This window comes from Ptiloglossa arizonensis, chromosome 9, assembly GCF_051014685.1.
Source record: "Ptiloglossa arizonensis isolate GNS036 chromosome 9, iyPtiAriz1_principal, whole genome shotgun sequence".
NCBI classification, from domain to species: domain Eukaryota; kingdom Metazoa; phylum Arthropoda; class Insecta; order Hymenoptera; family Colletidae; genus Ptiloglossa; species Ptiloglossa arizonensis.
The window spans coordinates 10,798,292-10,815,553 of NC_135056.1; the positions used below are offsets into that span (position 1 = coordinate 10,798,292).

General features: G+C 45.4%; 2 protein-coding genes across 5 annotated transcripts in view; one reads left to right on the plus strand and one right to left on the minus strand.

The window, feature by feature from the left end:
• The window catches only part of Rbp6 (RNA-binding protein 6), a 1,213,208-nt gene that overhangs the window by 76,759 nt on the left and 1,119,187 nt on the right, over positions 1-17,262 (plus strand). The gene's annotated exons all lie outside the window — the stretch shown is intronic.
• On the minus strand, positions 9,831-13,174 carry LOC143151414 (uncharacterized). Its single transcript, XM_076320513.1, has 3 exons — positions 13,102-13,174; positions 10,399-10,877; positions 9,831-10,080 (listed from the first exon to the last, which is right to left on the minus strand). Exons 2-3 carry the CDS (start codon positions 10,806-10,808, stop codon positions 9,831-9,833), a joined length of 660 nt encoding a protein of 219 aa, XP_076176628.1. The 5' UTR covers positions 10,809-10,877; positions 13,102-13,174.

Below are 17,262 nucleotides of genomic sequence, written 5' to 3' on the forward strand. Positions count from 1 at the left end.
ACACCGATCATTAATTACTCGACCGATTTTCAAATGCATTTTTCTTGAAAACGAAACTTTCAATGGCATTTCGTTATTCCCGATTTTCGTTTTATTTCGAGCCATAAAATCTTCCTGACCTCGTTTGCACCGTGAATTACGGACCATTCTGTACAAGGTGTCTGTTTTATCTCGACACGTTGAACTATCGATTGCATCGAAAGAACGTTCTTACGAATATTCTTTAGTTCGGAGCGTCAATGGACAAATTATTTATACCTTATAAAGCCCTCTACGTAACGAACAATTTTTTGAAGAAGAAATTTTGAACACCTTTGATTCCTCGCGAGATATTTCATCCTATCGAGATATAACAGACACCCTGTATATCGTTCGAGTGGATAACGACACGAGCTACAAATCAGCTTCGAGTTCTCTTTTACGGGGCAGTTTACCCTCGAAACGTCAATTCTTATCCCATCGTAACACACGTGGGGGTAGTAGGTCAGCTATGTGGAGGGGCGCTGGGACTTAGGGCCCAGAGTTCACTCGACGAGGCGATCACAGACGAGTGTTGCGTCTTGGATTTACGATACGTCGATCGCTATCGAGGACGAAACTACGAGACTCTAGAAGCGCGTAAATTTATCAGAAGCGGAAAAATTTCACGGCGATGAGACCACATTCGAAACTTCGATCCCTTGCACGATTAAGCGACCGGAAAGTCGAAGTTTTCGGGCAGCTGATCCTTAAAAATAGCGCGTGTCGAGCGACCGTATCGTAAAACCAGGTTTGATCGGACTTAACAGAATTCGAACGAAATTCGGGGGAAATTCGATAAAATTTTGATAATCCGCGGGGACTGCGACGAAGTTTTCGCACGGGGACGAAGGTAATTTCGATGCCGGGGATTGAATAATTTCGATGGATCCGTCCATCGGGCGATCAGAATTCGGGAACGGCCAACCTCGACGACGTAAACGCATAATTTTATGAGAATCGGGGTGTCCCTAGATGTCCCCACAGGGACATTAACAAATTTTCAGGCGTTGGACGCTACAGTGCGCTACGAAAGTCTAAATTTTTTAGGAAATTGCATATTAGAGCACATCTGGATTCTGTCGATAGACATAAACTTCTATCTTGACACTAATATAGTAGTAAAAGTACAATAAGAAACATAGAGCACCTCAGCCAGTACAATCGATTTATTTTCGATAAAAGTGATCAATAATAATCGAAAGTAACTAAAACTAAGGCAAGTGCCATGTTTTACCCATACTGCTAAGGGCGTTGATGGACTTTGGAAACGGTCCACGTCGACGATGTCAATTTTACGTAAGAAACGCACAATCGTTGGGGGAAAGGGAAGCAATCACGAGGGTTTCTCGCGCGTCGACGATGTAAACTTTACGTGCAGCGAAGGTACAATTTTTGAACGAGAGGATGAAGATTGCCAAGATCTCTCGCGCGTTGACGTTTTCCAATTTTAATTGCCTTTCTCGCGGCACGGGTTCAGCGAGACGTTGCGCAGCCACTTCCTCGTCCGTTTCGTCGGGCAACTTCTGCTCAACCGAGTGTCTTAAAGGTCCCGGTGCACCGTTAGAGCGCCGCTTCCTGTCGTCTAAATATACAATTCTCTTATGTCAGAACTTAGAAACGGTTGGTCATTCCGCATGGCGGCGTCTACGTCAGTTTTCGTTAACTCGCTTCCAGGCGACGCTACGCAACGCCGACGTCCTTGTCAGGCGATCGCGTTACGCCATTTGAATTTTCCGCAAACCCGCGACACCGGACCGTTACGCGTCCACTGTTGCGAAATTTTGACGGAAATAGACATTCTTCTCCGATCGCCACTGATTATTAACCGATAGACGATCGCGGCACGGTCTCGAAGCGATTATTTGCTCCGAAACTCGCTTACTCATCTTTGGCGGACACTTGAATCGAACGTAGTGCAATAAAGTCGACTCTGTAAGTACTCGTAGATTTTATTAACGTCTCTACTCGTACGATTTCGCGTTATCTCCGGAAGGATCGAAGATTGTAAACCTATACGAGCGAGATTACGATTTTGTAATTATAGTTCGGAGAGAAGCATAAATATTGGAAGATATAAGCGAGAGTAAAGGTTAATTTCAATAAACACGGCGAGAGGGAGTACACATGAACGCGTAAGAAACGATAAATCGCGAGTAAAACTGAAAATGAGAATTTTTCAAAATTTGTATCGTAGTCGTCGTTTGTTACCGTCGATAAATTCGATCAGGGATCTCTTCGGTAATACGACGCTTGAAATAAATATTTCGCGACAAATCAGGGTTAAACACCATCGATGTTCATGTTCACGGTCAGGGTTCCGTCGATACGTATCTACGAGTCGAAAGTGCGGCTTATTCGATCATCGACAACGATAATAAAGTAATACCTGCAATAAAGTCTACCTTCCGAGGCGCTAATTGGTAAGCAGATCGTGACACCCGTGTAGTCGTGTTTCTTTTTCTTCTTTTTTTTTTCACTGCGAGCGTCGAACGGAATTACACGTAACGAAGTCAGAGCCGACCCGACGAGTTACACGCGATCTTTTTTATCGGCTAAATTGATTATCAAGTTCATTGGAGATAGGCGAGATATCGGAGGTAATAAGAACGAAGTGTATCGAACGACCTGAATGAAGCGTTGCGTGGCAGATCCTCGCGTAACGATAATAAATCGGTAATGGGGGAATCTTTTAGAGCACCCGACCGGTTGGGAAGGGTTCGTTCGTTGTTTCGCCTTCGTCGTAATTTCGCCCAGATCTCGCGTGGCTGTTCTCGCGGTGTAAAAAGTACATTCGAACGAAGTTACGTCCGTTTACGATACAATTCCCTTGGATGGAACGGATCGAAACATCGAGACTCACCGAACTTAACCCTTTGCACTCGAAGCTTTTTTACTACCAGAAACCAGCACCTCGATGAAATCCTTGAAATCGTGTAATTAATTTAAAATGGAACATTTTCATTTCAACATTTCATATACACATGTTTAGGTCTTACAAGAAAGTAGTAATTGAATTTTAATTTCAATTCCAAACCATGATGGTTTTCCGAACTGGAGAGAAGTACACTGAATTAAGTACATCGAGGACCGCCTCTCGAGTGGAAAGGGTTAAAATATACTTCGGCGAGAATGTCTCCGCGAACGTGAAATCGAACTACAATAAGGTGGTGGTTATTTAAAAAAAAAAAAAAAGAACACGAAACGTTGAGTTTCGTTTATCTGTTCGAACGAAATTCCACGAAGGAATTCTCGATCCCCGCGGCCAACCACCGAATCGAATTCCTCCGACGAACCATACCGACGTAAACAAAGAACTCGTCGCGGTCCCATATTTTTCGAAGAAAGCCGAAATCGGCGAAAGGATAACTCGATCCGCCACCTATTTTATGCAGACTGCGTCCTGTTTCAATTTCGACGAAAATCCCCCTTCCCCGACGACATCGTGCGCGAGGACCGATTGATTTGGGCGTGGAACGTTCCCGACGCGTATTGAAATTCATCGGGACGGTACCCGACCTCGTAAATAAATCGCGCGGTAAGAGATTCGTCGGGAACAAACGCGCGCGTTTAATCGGATTCGTCGCGAAGAATTCCAACGGAGAATTCGATAGAGAGACGTAGCAACGACCAGGCGTTCCGGATCGATCGAATTCCGGTGGACCCGTGGAACCGTGTTTGTAGATAGTTCGTAAATTTACACGAACCCTGGCAGCCCTTACGAGTTGTCGTCAAGATGACCGTTCGGCGCTGACCAAATTGAAAGTTACATAATTGATTCGGTGAGGAATTCGGTACGTGGGCACCAGCTGCGAGCCATCCCCCATAAATGTAGCTCGACGAAAGCGGAGGGAACCAAAGCGAACCGTTCCCCGCGAACTTTCTCAAACTATTTGCCGATTTTCCTACCGGGGGGACACGGATCCGCGGAACAACCGATGTTTACATTATCGAGGTCTGTCGGGCCGTACGTGTAACATATTGAATTTATCAAATCCCCCTTTATCGCCGCGTTCACCCCCACCCTGTCGCGGTGTTACGAAGGACGGTAGTCGGAAAGGAATTAATACGATCCGATCTGAAAACGATCGATCAACGACGATCAGCAGTGCGCAATTACGTTAAATTATGCGGCCCGGTGATATTTTTATTATTATTACTATTATTGACGCGCGTGCGCGTGCTTTATTAACCTCTCGTGATTCACTCGGCCGAGAACGAAGAGAAGAAACGGAAACGCGCGACGCGAGGTTACAATTTGTAAAAGGTTACGATTTCCACCCACTTATCATCGCGTTTCCATAATTTCGCGGTGACACCGACGCGATGATATCCTCGCGTCTCGTCGCGGGATTTTAAATAGCGGCAATTCAATTATTCGATCCGAACGTGTAGCGAATCGCAGCTTCGTTCGCTATTTTTACCGCACGGATCGCGCCCCCGCTCGGAAATTACATGAAAAATTCCCCGCGTTGAATTTAATCGATTTATTTCTTCCACGATTGAAAATAAGTTATTCGATGGAAAAACGGCTTCCGTCTCGACACGGTGAAATAAATAAATGCCTCGCGGACCGCTTCCTTGCCGTTTTAAACGGCAAACGTTCGAAACCGTAGCGACGACTGAAACAATCAACGGTGCAAACTTGTATAAATATCGCGATAAAAGACGAAGGTCGCGTTAAAATTCGATTCGTTATTTATTCATCGTTCATTTATGAACGCGATTCGATACGGTGTCACGGGAGTCTGGTTTTTAATCACCTTTCCGGTTCGATATCGTCGTCGTTGCTTCTTCGGTGGAGGGAGGGATAACGAAAGAAAGAAAAGAAAAAAAAAAGACGTACGAAAGCGCGCGTCGCGATCGCGATATCAACGCAATTAAACGTGCTATACCGTGGACCGACGAGAGCATAAATGTTCCCGATAATTTCACGATTTTATGCAAACGATAATGCGCCGTTTACATCCCGTAAATCGAGTAACGATCCATTACTTTATACATCGCGGGCGCGCGATCGAAATTTGTTCGGTTTGTATCGAGCCAACGAAATTTCTACCGTGGATTCGATACAAATTGGTCGATCTTACCCATCGAGATGGGTAGAGACGGTTCCCAATGGACGAGGAAAGAGGGAAACTTATCGATCCGGAAACGAGGAAAATGATCGCGTTCGAGGATTCGAAAGGAATTATTTGAAAATTAACGTTCGATTCTTACGTCGTTTTCATCGTTTGCGTTCAGATATTGATACGAGTGCACGTGTTTGGCGACGTTTGACGGCTCGCGATTTATCGAGCGAAATGGTTTCTATTACACTTGCCCGCGCACTCGTATCGGTATATTTACAAAACCGAAACCCGTGAAACGAGATTCTTCGATAACGAGGGTCTAGGATATGTATCGTTTACTCGTTCATCGGCAATTCACTTTCGCGTTCCACGGTTGCGACAAAATCATCGATTTTATCGCGCCGGAAAACTTTCACTTCCACGCGCGCACAATTTGCAACCGCGAACGTTACGTCGAGCTGTTCAAGACTCGCTCGTAGAGCGAATAAAAGCTTCGATTTAGAGATTTGATACAAGTTTTCGAGACGTTTCAACGGGACGATAAAGTACGGTTAAATTTCGAAATAGAACTTTGGGAATACGATTTTGCTTTACGGATTTCTGCCCAATGATAGTAGAAAAAAAAAGAATTCTTCGAAAAGTGCAGATAAGTGAAACTTCTTTTTCAAAGAGCCAGGTAAATTCTCCAAATTTTGCACAGAAAGACTAAGAACGTTATTTAAAGTTTCAGAACGTGTATCAATATTTCCCTGCTTTTCCAAAGCGACAAAGAAAGCCAATTATATTTAAATGTTGCAATATTTTTTAAATATCGTAATATATATCTAATATTTCGGTTAAGCTTGAACAAACAAATGTCGATTTGTTTTTCAAATACAGTCGTGTATTTACGATAAAATAGACTTACAAACATTTTGTTTTCACTGTCTAATCAAATTGGCCGGCAATGGGTAACTTCGAAATTACGCAACAACGACCTTGGCGTTCTAACGTCTTTATTTGCTTCTGATTCAATTACAGAATGTCGTCGACTATAATTCGGTGATCGAGAACCGTGGATCGTGAAATGTTTTTCACCAAAATTGCAAGGTTTTCGAATTTTCGTTCTCACTGTAACACATGCTCGAAAACATTCCACAACCCTTCTAACAATTCTTTTATTGGGTTGTTCGGAAAGTCATTTCATTTTTTTTTTTTGTGAAAATGAAACACGATTTTTAAAGAGTGTATAAACATTTTATTTAATTGTACATTCTCCATTTTGGAAAACGAAAGACTTTGCGAACAACCTAATATAACGGATCAGTGATAAAGGAATACAGATGGTGCAAACTACGATATGAATACGATTCGATACGATGGAAAGTGCAATTGTTAAAGTAGCGCAACTTTCCGAACAATCCAATAATTTCAAAGTAAAACTAGAAACATATTTTCAAACGACGAAACTGTAGAAAAATCCCACCTAATGCATACGGGGGCGCATAATAACGATCCTCCCGCGCCGAGGATGACCGAGAGCCGTGTATTTTCGAATTTTTGTCAAATTTTCGAGATTTCGAGCCCATTGTGAGACGTGGCGCCGGAGCACGCGCAACCCGCTCTAAAAAATGTTCCGTATCTCCGGTTTTTTCCAATTTCGGAATGAAACCGGAAGTGTACCCTCGAAGAACGAAACTATCGAAAAATACAGTACCACCTGCCACATACACGGAGCAACGTACTCCCCCGGTACGGTGGCTCGATCGAAACCCCGTGTAGTTTCGAACTTTTACCAAATTTGTCGTGATTTCGCTCCACTGCGAAAGCGACGCGCGCGAGTTATCGAAACGCGGCGCGAAAATTCCTCCGCGAGATCTTTTGTGAAATAATGGAATCGTCGAATGTTGTAAAGTCCAGATTATAATGTGTAGTTTGTTATAATACGCGGGGATCTCGCGTATCTAGTAGTATAGTTTTTGTACATATGAGAATAGAAAGTCCGAAGAAACAAGTATAGAGTAATATGCCTTGACGTGAACGACGACAGTGTCGTGTGGTTTTCGTGACTCCTGATTTGGAACTAAATAGAAAAAAGCCAAAAGAAAAATAGCCAAAACTGTTGACCGTGTAGCGGACGACCCTTCCGCGTCTCCCACTCTCGGTGGCCAAGAGCACATTTTTGTATGTTTTCAATTTGATTCGTTTCGAAGAAAACACCATTTAGTGTTTTGTTTTAAGGAGATAGTCCTTAAAACTGACATCGACCATTCGCTATCGATATCTGGCGTTCTTAGGATCATTGTTGCATTCGTTCCAACATCGAACACAAGAGAAAAGTAAATAGAACGTTTATTTCAATAGTAAAAGATAATAGAGTCACGCGGCGGTGCATGGCGATGAACGACTCATTAGACCGTAACGGTCACGTTGAGACACCAACCGAAAATTTTCAAAATCAGTAACGATCCCCTCTTCCGTGTCTCGACTTCTCAAGAGCTGCATCGTTCCAACATCTTTCGATCTCGAAATAAAATCAGAAACGTAGTTTCGTAAAAACCGTTGAAAAATCGCGCTAGATACGCGGCAGGTGGTAACGCGGTTTCTCCCCGCGCGGGAGAAGAAGTTCTCGCTCTCCTCCGGTTCGCTAACAATGGAAGAAACCGCGTCGCGTCGCGTCGTCTCGCGTCGCGGCGCGCGCGGGATGCCACATGTCGGTCAGGAGGAAGAGCATTGTGCCCGGCGACGAATTCATCCGCGGCGAATGGCGTCGTCCCATTTCGAGAATGAAAATGACCGGTAGTGTGATTAACGTTTAATTGCCGACGGGGGTTCGCGTACGAGCGGGCAGCCGCCTCGTTTCGTAGCCGGTTACAATCGCGCGCCGATAAAAATTCAAAACAGCTCATTGTATTCAAATTTCTCGCCGCTCGGCGTTCGACGTTCGGTGCACGCGGAACACTTGTAGAACAAGCGTCGCGTACACCGAGGGGAAAACGGGTGGGCGGGAGGAGGTAGGGAGGGAGGAGGAGGGAGAGACAGCCCGAAGGCAGCACATGGTGGTCACGCCGCTGCACCGCGCGCCGACGAATCCAGTTAAATGGCCGTTTCGTCGTATTTCCATCGTCGTCCGTGTCCTTCGTTCGTTTCCCTGGAACAATTCACCCATCGGAATCGATAAACGCCGATACGTCGGATTCCCGAGATCGCGGCCGAAGTTTCCTCCGAGAGGTTAGGAATTCGCAATCCACGAGACGTTGGATCGTTCGCGCTTCTGGACGGTGGATTTGATATCTCACTTGGCGTGGATCGAAGGACGCAATACGGACACGACGATTCTACACGTACGTCGACGAACTTCGTCCGTACTCGGTTACGGCCAAGAATCGTGCGCGATCGCGGATTGATTGGCTTCCCGGTACTCGTGAGTCGTGGAACCTACGCAGCGTTTCGAGGATCTTCGCGAACGAGCCGCTCGAAATTTCGCGATTCGAACTTTCCAGGCTACCCGGAAGACAAACGAGATGTTTTTTCCGGAGTCGAGATGGTTTTTCGCGGTTGTTGAAAGACGGACGCACGGGTAGACGCGTCACGTTGTTCGGAAAACGAGATCGAAAGTGTCGAGAATCTTGAATCGTTCGATTCTTGGAAATAGTCTTCGTAATCGTCTCTCGCGTTTCTTTGATCAACGTTACCGAGGGAGAAGGTTCAACGATACAAACAAGAGAGAGATTTCAAACAGAGATCTATCTTTTTGGAAATTTCGGTACTTGTCTTTCGATTTTCGTTAACTATCGATATCGAGGGACAAGGTTCGACGATAGAAACAAGGGAGAGATCTTGAATAGAGATCTCTCTTTTCGGAAATTTCGGTGCTTGTCCCTTGCTTTTCGTCAACTATCGATATCGAGAGACACGATACTGTAACGACGCGTATAAATTTATGAGCGAGGAATAAAACATCGTGTCCGTTTGGAATTCCGAGAGCAACAAATAATTTAATTGTCTCATCGACCGCTAACCGGCCGTCTCCATTTATCGACATACTGGATGGAACAGTGGTAGAGGGACGTGCACGATACGTGTAACATTATTTCCATTTCTGACACCAATTGTGACCGCGCGACGTATTCGGTTTCGTTTACACCGCGGCATTACCGGACGTGTAAATTAGGGAACGAGGAACAAAACTTTTCGAAACGTCGAGAGCGACTCTCGAACAATCGTTCATCTTAATATATCGAAACACTTGGTGGAACATCAGCGAAACGTAACGAACGATTAACGCGTACAACAATACCAACCGAGAGGAACGAGTAACAAAAAATACAAACTTTAAATACAATTTAAAAACAAAAAAACGCGACAGATGTATCCCAAACGGTTATGTATTTGCGTAATAATTGTTATTCGCTTTTAGAAATCGCGATGGTCCCGATCTCTCGTCGACAGCCGATATCGAGAGTCGTCGACCGATAGAAACAGTCGACCTAAAATAGAAAAGACTCCGCAGACGTGTCCCAGACGGTTTGGATATCGGAGTCCACGTTTGCGCATTGTGCGCGCGCGCAAAATCTGCGAAGTATTCGGCAACGACCTACCGTGTGTTCCGTTTTAATTCGAACCCGGCACATCGTGCACCGTCGTTACGAAATCCATGTTGGAGTATCGAAAGACTCGGTTGTCGCCACGAAAACGTATTCTCCTTTCGATCCGGACGAACAACGGTGTCTCGCCGCGCGAGACGATCCGCGTAGTACGTCAGAATTTTAACGGTCCCCCTCCACGATCGCTAGGATGTTCGCGTTTAGCCCTGACCTTCGATCGGGTCGCGTCAACACTCGGAGCGGACATCGAGTCGTTGGAGAACGAGTGGATCGTCGTCGAGTGTTCGCCGGTCGCGTGAAATTCACCCCATCGGTTTGCACAGCCTCCGAAGGAACGGTATGCGATTCTCTCTCTGCAGGGTGGACGAGGCTTTAGGCTTGGTCGCGGCTTACGGTAGGGCGGCCTGTGTGGGCGCGTGGGTTTCAATTCGACCCCGAAAGCGAGACAGAGATACAGAGCACACTGTGCGCGGTGGAAAGGAGGCGGTGAACGAAAGAAGGACGGAGAGAGAGCGAGAGGGTTGGACGGGTTGGGTTCGCCGGCTCACCGCTATTGATTTTTCCGTCCAGACTCGCGGCCTCTTCGTTCCACTTTCGATCCTCTCGGAGTTTCTCCGTTCCACCCGCGTTCCGTTGCTCCGTCTTTCTCGTACCTACCCTTTTGCCTTTTCCGGCTTGCTCGTACCCACCCCCAAGCCCCCACACCCTCCGTACGCTCCTACCCGGAAATACGCTCGCTCTCTTTCTCGCGTTGTTCCTTTCTCGTTTGCTTGCCCGCAGCCTCGTATGCACTTCTCTCCTTCGTCCTCTCCATCTTTCTTCCTCCTGGTTCTTCGACCCTCTCCGCGTCCGTTCTCGCGCTCTCCTCGCCGGTTCTTCGCTGCACACCCCCGTTCTCGCACGTGCGCGAGTGTGTACGCTCTCGCGTAGGAAACGCACGCATCCACGCACGCAAGCACGCATACGTAGAAACGGCACGCGTGCGTTCGCGCGTATAAACGTTCTTCTGCATCCACTTCTTGTCGGAGAGCCAGCCGGCTGACGAGAGGCTGACGACGCTGATTTTCGCACCCCCGGCGACCGCTGCGTGCACCGATCCTCGTATTTCTGCTACGTACTCGGCGACGACCATCCACCCTCCTCCTCTTCCTCCTACTCCTCCTCGCTGACCGGCAAACGGATCCCGTTTAATCGCCAATAACTGCCGGGAAAAGCAACGATTATTTCGACCGTTTCTGGATCGTTTGTTCTGCCACGATTCGATCGTACGTTTCGAATGCATTCGCTCGGTTTCGCGACGACGGTGTGGGGGTTGGGGTTGGGTGGCGGGGGTGGAGATACGCGAGACACAGCGGGGATGCAACGGCGGAGGGGTTGGCCCGAGGTAACGGCGGGAAACGAAACGATAGTTCGGAATGTCTTTCCTCGATGCGAATTTTATTCTTTGATTCTTGTTTGATCAGTATTTCCCGTAGCCGAAGAGGCTCCCATGGACATCCCATTATTCCGTAATGGTATCTTTCCCGGAGTAATTACGTCGAGATGCCTTGCTTACCCGTCGACGATTCTTTCGCTCGCGGAAAGTTTTATCAGTATGTCAAGCGAACGCGCGTCCCACCCGGAATATGGTTGCTCGGTTGTTAAGCGAAACGGCCGCGCCGTCGCATTATGCAGAGATTCTTTTATTGCCGCGTTACGCCGGATTTATCGCGTTACTTGTTAGGCGTTATGAAGTTGCGTAATTAAGAGGACGGGAATTTATCGACCGTTTCGTAATTAGTACCGGGAGGATGAACCGGGAGTGTATTTACGCGCGGAGTACGAGATAAAGAAATAGGAGCGAACGAGGCGATGGAGGGGAAGCGTTTCGAGGATCGAGCGTGTCTTTCGATTATTTACCGTTTACGTATTCGTTGCCTTACGATTATTTACAATTGTGCGTAAACCGTCGGTGACCAAACAACCGGTAGATAGTACGTAACGAAAAACTAAATAAACTTTGGACGATTTTATAGTACTTCTTCTTTACCTCGAAGGGATCAATTGCGTTAAACGCGTTTATTCACAGAAAGGTACGAAACTAATCGAATTTTGAAATTAAATTTCTCGATAGTTGGACGTATTACAGTTTAACCCTTTGGACTTCAGAGGAGACTCTCGGTCAGCAGTCAATTCACGGTATTTGTTTCAATCTGGGAAAACTTTGTGACTTGGAATTCAAATTGGAATTTAAATATTACACTCTCGTAAGATGTAAAACGTATGTACGTCAGGTATTAAAATAAAAGTGTTCCAGATTAATTTTACGATTCGAAAGATTTGATCGAGGGGTCAGTTTCTTGCAACGGGAAAGCTTCGAGCGCAAAGGGTTAATGGAGCACTCTCTTCGGGGGGCCGACTGATTTACAATTTTTTAATCTCAGTGTCGTTCCACGATACAGTTCGTTCGACTCGTGGTACGACATCGTGTAAACAAAGCCACGTGTCTTCGATGGAGCCCGAATGGTAGCGAGTTGCGTTCCAAATGGAAATACAACGTTCCAAATGGATTTCCTTTCGTAGATCGTAACGTTTGCGACAATTTTTCTAACGCGAGCTCCATCGTCGGTTCGTCGACCGTTTATCATCGTGTCTCTTCCCGTTTCGACCCGCGAGACGCGTGGATCGACGAGAATCTCTCGCGATCACGTGGTATTGTTTACGGGAAGTCCTCCCGATACGCGCGAGGTTCGAGACTCACGATTGGCGAAACGAGATCGAAGACGCGCGCTCGACCAATCTGGATTCGGAACGCGTTTCGCGGATTACGCGAGTCCGTGGTATTATAGAGGAGAAAAAAAAAAGATCAGTCCCGGATTAAGGGGATTGCGGTACCACGAACAAGGAAAATAGTGGACAGCGTTGAGTAATTTTTTCTAGGTCGAAGGCTCACCGACGCGTCCGGTCCAATACGGCTCGGGATTCTTTCCACGTGTAATCTTTCCCTCTTTTTCGAATAGTACGAACGGAGGTTCGAGATTGTTCGATAATTCGAATTGAATTGACCACGGAGAATTGGAAAAATGTCGCTTTCGTTCACGAAGGGAATAGAACGTTTTTTTAATATATATATATTGGCTGCTACATGGCTGCTTGAAAATTGTCAAGAATCACTTAAAAGGACGGTACTTCAGAAACTAACAGTTCGTGGACCAATGTGTTTCTTAGGTACGTGTATTTCACTATATGTATACTTTACTATACATGTACCTAAGAAATTTTACTGTACGTACATCTTACTGTACACGTACCTAAAGAACGTGTATTTTACTATATGTAGATTTTACTATACCCGTACCTAAGGAACGTGTATTTTACTCAATGTAGATTTTACTATACATATACCTAAGAAATTTTACTCTACGTACATTTTACTGTATACGTACCTAAGGAACGTTGGCCGCAAACTGTTAATTTCTGAATAGTCTCTGTAAGGCCTAGGAAATGCTTGAAAATTTTCAAGTTATCTTAACATACATCCAATACGATACGTAATTCCTTCCAGTGGTATTCTCAAGTGTGCACGATACACACGGTACGGTAGCCGTTACTGCTAGGCGTTGCACGTTACGTTATAATACGTCCGTGATTTCCACCCTTCCAGTGTTGCCTCAAGTCTGTTCCGTAGGAACGGTTTGAAGCTAATCGGTCATAAAAACACGGACAGCTCACAATTTCTTGAATGAACGGCCGCTTGATGGATCGCGAGCGCGATCAGAAGTGACAGCTCTCGACACAGCACGCTCCGCTCTTAAACGCTATCTCGTTTCGTTTGTACACACCAACGTTCCGCTGGCCCTCGTAGCTGCGGCGTTATTAAGAGTTTATCATGTTCGACCTATCCGCCGGGTAATCTTATCGGGTCTAGACTGTTTATCGGCTTCCTTGGCCTTCTTCTCCGTGACCAGAAGCGGAACGCTCCGTCACTTCGTTATCTCGTAGCGCACGAGTGACAGGTCGTTGCATCTGCCCGTTGCAACGCTGTTCATCTGCCTCTGTGCATCGCACCAACACGCGCCCGCAACACGGTAGCCCTGTTCGTGACCGAGTTCGCTGATAATTTTCGCGAGATCCTGCGGAAACGACTCGTTACATGCAAACAATGGGTTTTTCCTAGAGGAACGGAGCGTTACTGCGACTCGAACGTGTGATCAAATTCGTCGTAACGTAACGGATCTTCTAACCGAACATCGGTGCTTCGAAATTGTTCGCTCTTCGGCGTCTCGGTTCCTCGCTTCGAAGCGAGGAAATCGCGGAAGTAAATATCTGATCGTCAGGACGGGTCTTCGGTGCGAAACGAAAGGAAAAACACCGGTTTCTTGTGCCGAAACATCGTTAATTGCGCCATTTGTTATCCAGTTGTCGTAATATTCGTCCAGTTCCGCTTGAGTCACGATTAGGGGAACATTGTACGACATTTTCTTCACCCGGCCCTTCCTTCTCCTATCGAACTTTGAACCGTAAACACGTGTTACGAAATACTTGGGTCGATTATAAAATTACGATAAGCGTGTATTATCAATGTCTTGCCAATGAAATTCGTGAAGTTTCAAGATTCTAACTGAAAATTTATTCGTATATCGACGTTTCCGACTTACAATTAGATGTCGTTCCTCTTTACGGTAATACGTTACATCGTTGAAAACGTAGAATAAAGAAACACAATAGTGTGTGTATACCGTGGAAGAAGTAGAAACGTCATAAAACGAGAGTAGTGCAGTTGACGGTAGGGAAGTACGAGACGAGGAAAGAGACGTAGGAGGAAGATGAATTATTTAAGGAACCGAGAGGTTCTTACGTTCTTTCCTACCGTCGACTGCACTACTCTTATCTACTTTATGACACTTATACTTTTTTCCACCCGTATACATCGTATTTTTCTCTCTTTTTTTTTCTAGAACGTAAGACATTATTCCGAATAGAGTCGTCGTATGCCCGATCTGGGTTAAGCGTTCTTTTTTTAATTCTCCATCGACGACTTCTCTCGAAGACCAAAGAATATTTTTTGGAAAATCTTTCGATCAATTGTTCTACTCGAGGTTCACCATTTTCTGCACGACCAAGTTCATCCGAATCTAACGTTACTCCTGATTCATGCTTCGAAACACTGTACACTAAATCTTCTCCTGTCGTACGATGTCTCGTATTCTGAAAACTGAAAAATTCGAGCAACTTCTGTAGAAGTCTCGAATCGTAAACCGTTACCAGTTCGTTTCTGTAACCGTCGTAGAATATTTGTTAACAATTCGATCGATCGATGCGGCGGGGGCAGTGGCTCGATGACCTTGAACGACCAAAATCTTGTGCCCGGCATCGGTTTCTGTCCACGGATACAGCCGTTTACGCGGCTTTGTTCCTCTCTACATACCATATTGTGCTCGCGTGGAGCGCTCCACATAACATACCATCAACCAGCATTCCTGTACCATGCTAACGAAGACTGAGTGGGAGAAGGTCCCTAAGCTCCGGAGCTTTGTTGAACAGCGGTGCTCTACACGATGGACACGTCAGTCAGGTTATTTGACAAACTCGTATGGTTGCAACGTCACACGAGTGCATCTTTGCAGTCTATAAAACGTGGCGTTTGCGATTTTGAATATAGAGCGGTTGCTGACGCGAACGAAGCATTGGAAAATATCTGAAGAATCTCGGCACGTATTACCAGATACGACTAGAGTCGTTTGGCTACGTTCTTAAATCATGGATCCGAGTAACTCTATTTTCGATCGTACAACGACGTACCTCGTTTCCTACACTCTTGATGCACCATCGTTGCAATCGATACAGAGACGTTCTCGATACGATAGTTTCCTGCGTTTCTCGATCAAAATACATGCACCGGTTCAATTAAAAGTATTTTTCAATAACTCGAGCGCGAACACTGCGAAACGCAAATACGTGCGATTAAATTGTTACGTAATCATGAATTGTATGTGATCACACTTGGACGTGTTTAGAAATACTATACACTACGATTCGTCAACGACGATGATAAAGAAGAAGATACCAAGGGAGGTTGAGTCGATCGAAGGAAGAGGAAACTTGTTCGAGAAAAACAAGGCTCTACGATACGAAAGTAGAACACGAATGTCGAGGATAGAAATAGCCGGCAATGCATCATCGTGCACCGATAAGTGTTACCGCCGTGAAATATATTTTCCCGAGACAAGACGTAATCGGAGAAATCGTTGCCTACGCGTGAGTAAACGAATCGTTACACAGAAACTGTTCTACGAAATAATCAACGCGTCCCGTGCAAGTTCACCGAAGTCAAAGTTCCGACTTTAACGACGTACGGCGACAGCGTCAGCAAGAAATTGTCTGGTCGCGTACACTCCGTTGCAACTGTTTGACCTCACCCAGGTACGTTCCTGTTTTCCTGCAGGGATGGCGAGTTCGATCGTTTTGCAATAAGAGATAGCCGAAGAACCATCGTTGATTCTTGTCTATCGTGTCGACGAGTCGAGAACTTTGATTTTTTGAGAAAATCTTGGCAATAATGAGCATACTTAGAAATCAGAGAAATCGTGGAATTTCAGAAAAAAAAGTGCCAAAGGTAGATGTCCCTACAACTGCCATTTAATTCACTCGCTTTAATAACGAACTAGCGTACGATGAATCGCGAATAAAACAAATTTGAATACTAGATTTGGACTTTGTTTCTACGTAACAATGCATAGATATTGCACATTTGTTCATACTCGATACTTGAAAATGTACCATTTGGGTATAAAAGACACAACTAATGTAAGTAGAAAGTATGGTAGAAAGAATTGTTACAGAGCCAATAATTTTACCATTCGTCTTGTATCTGTTACACAAACCTTATGGTTAATATATGACAATTATTTCCACTCCAGCAATAATTTATTGCACTCTACGTATGACAAAAAGGATCAGTAACAAAAGAGACCAGGAACAACGTTGTGATCCAATTTGGAACGATTTTTCGGTTAAATAATATCTCAAATAATTACGAGTAGACAAAGTTACACGATTTGGCGAAAGTGGCAGTAACTGAGACACATCTACTGCACAGGTGATGAGTTTCGGGAATATATTATACATCGAGCGAAACTGTTGCCACGAGTGCACGAGGGAGTATGCATTTTTTTTCATCGATGCACGTGAAACTGCAACCGGTGTAATTTCGTCGCGGGTGGCGAGGTACGCGATATTCGAAGGGGTGAAAAGTCGCGCGGTGGTGGAAAATACGGTGATATTCTGACGTGTCGATTTTCTCGAAAGATTAGGTAGCTCGTACACGTAGACTCTGATACGAAGTATATTCGGATATGCAGCTGAAAGGACCCGGTTCCTCGTCGCGTTCGGGATTATTGACTTTCGTGGCTGCGGGGCGGGGGGACATTTTCGAAAGAGCGATCCTAGAGTGGAAATTATACCGAGATTTTTGTCGCCTTTGGCAATCATTGTAATCCAACCGGCTCGGTATTAACCGCGGCTAAAGCAGACCTCGCGACGGAATTTATTGGATCGTAAGTATAATTTATCGGCAAGGAGTTAAGATCCTCGCGTCGTTACGTCGT

What these genes read in the sequence shown, in the direction of transcription:
- LOC143151414 (XM_076320513.1), bottom strand. Translation starts at nt 10,808, where the DNA reads ATGGTCGTCGCCGAGTACGTAGCAGAAATACGAGGATCGGTGCACGCA. An exon ending in GAGAGCGAGCGTATTTCCGG is followed by an intron (nt 10,081 to 10,398) that starts GTAGGAGCGTAC and finishes GCGCCCACACAG; the next exon opens with GCCGCCCTACCGTAAGCCGC.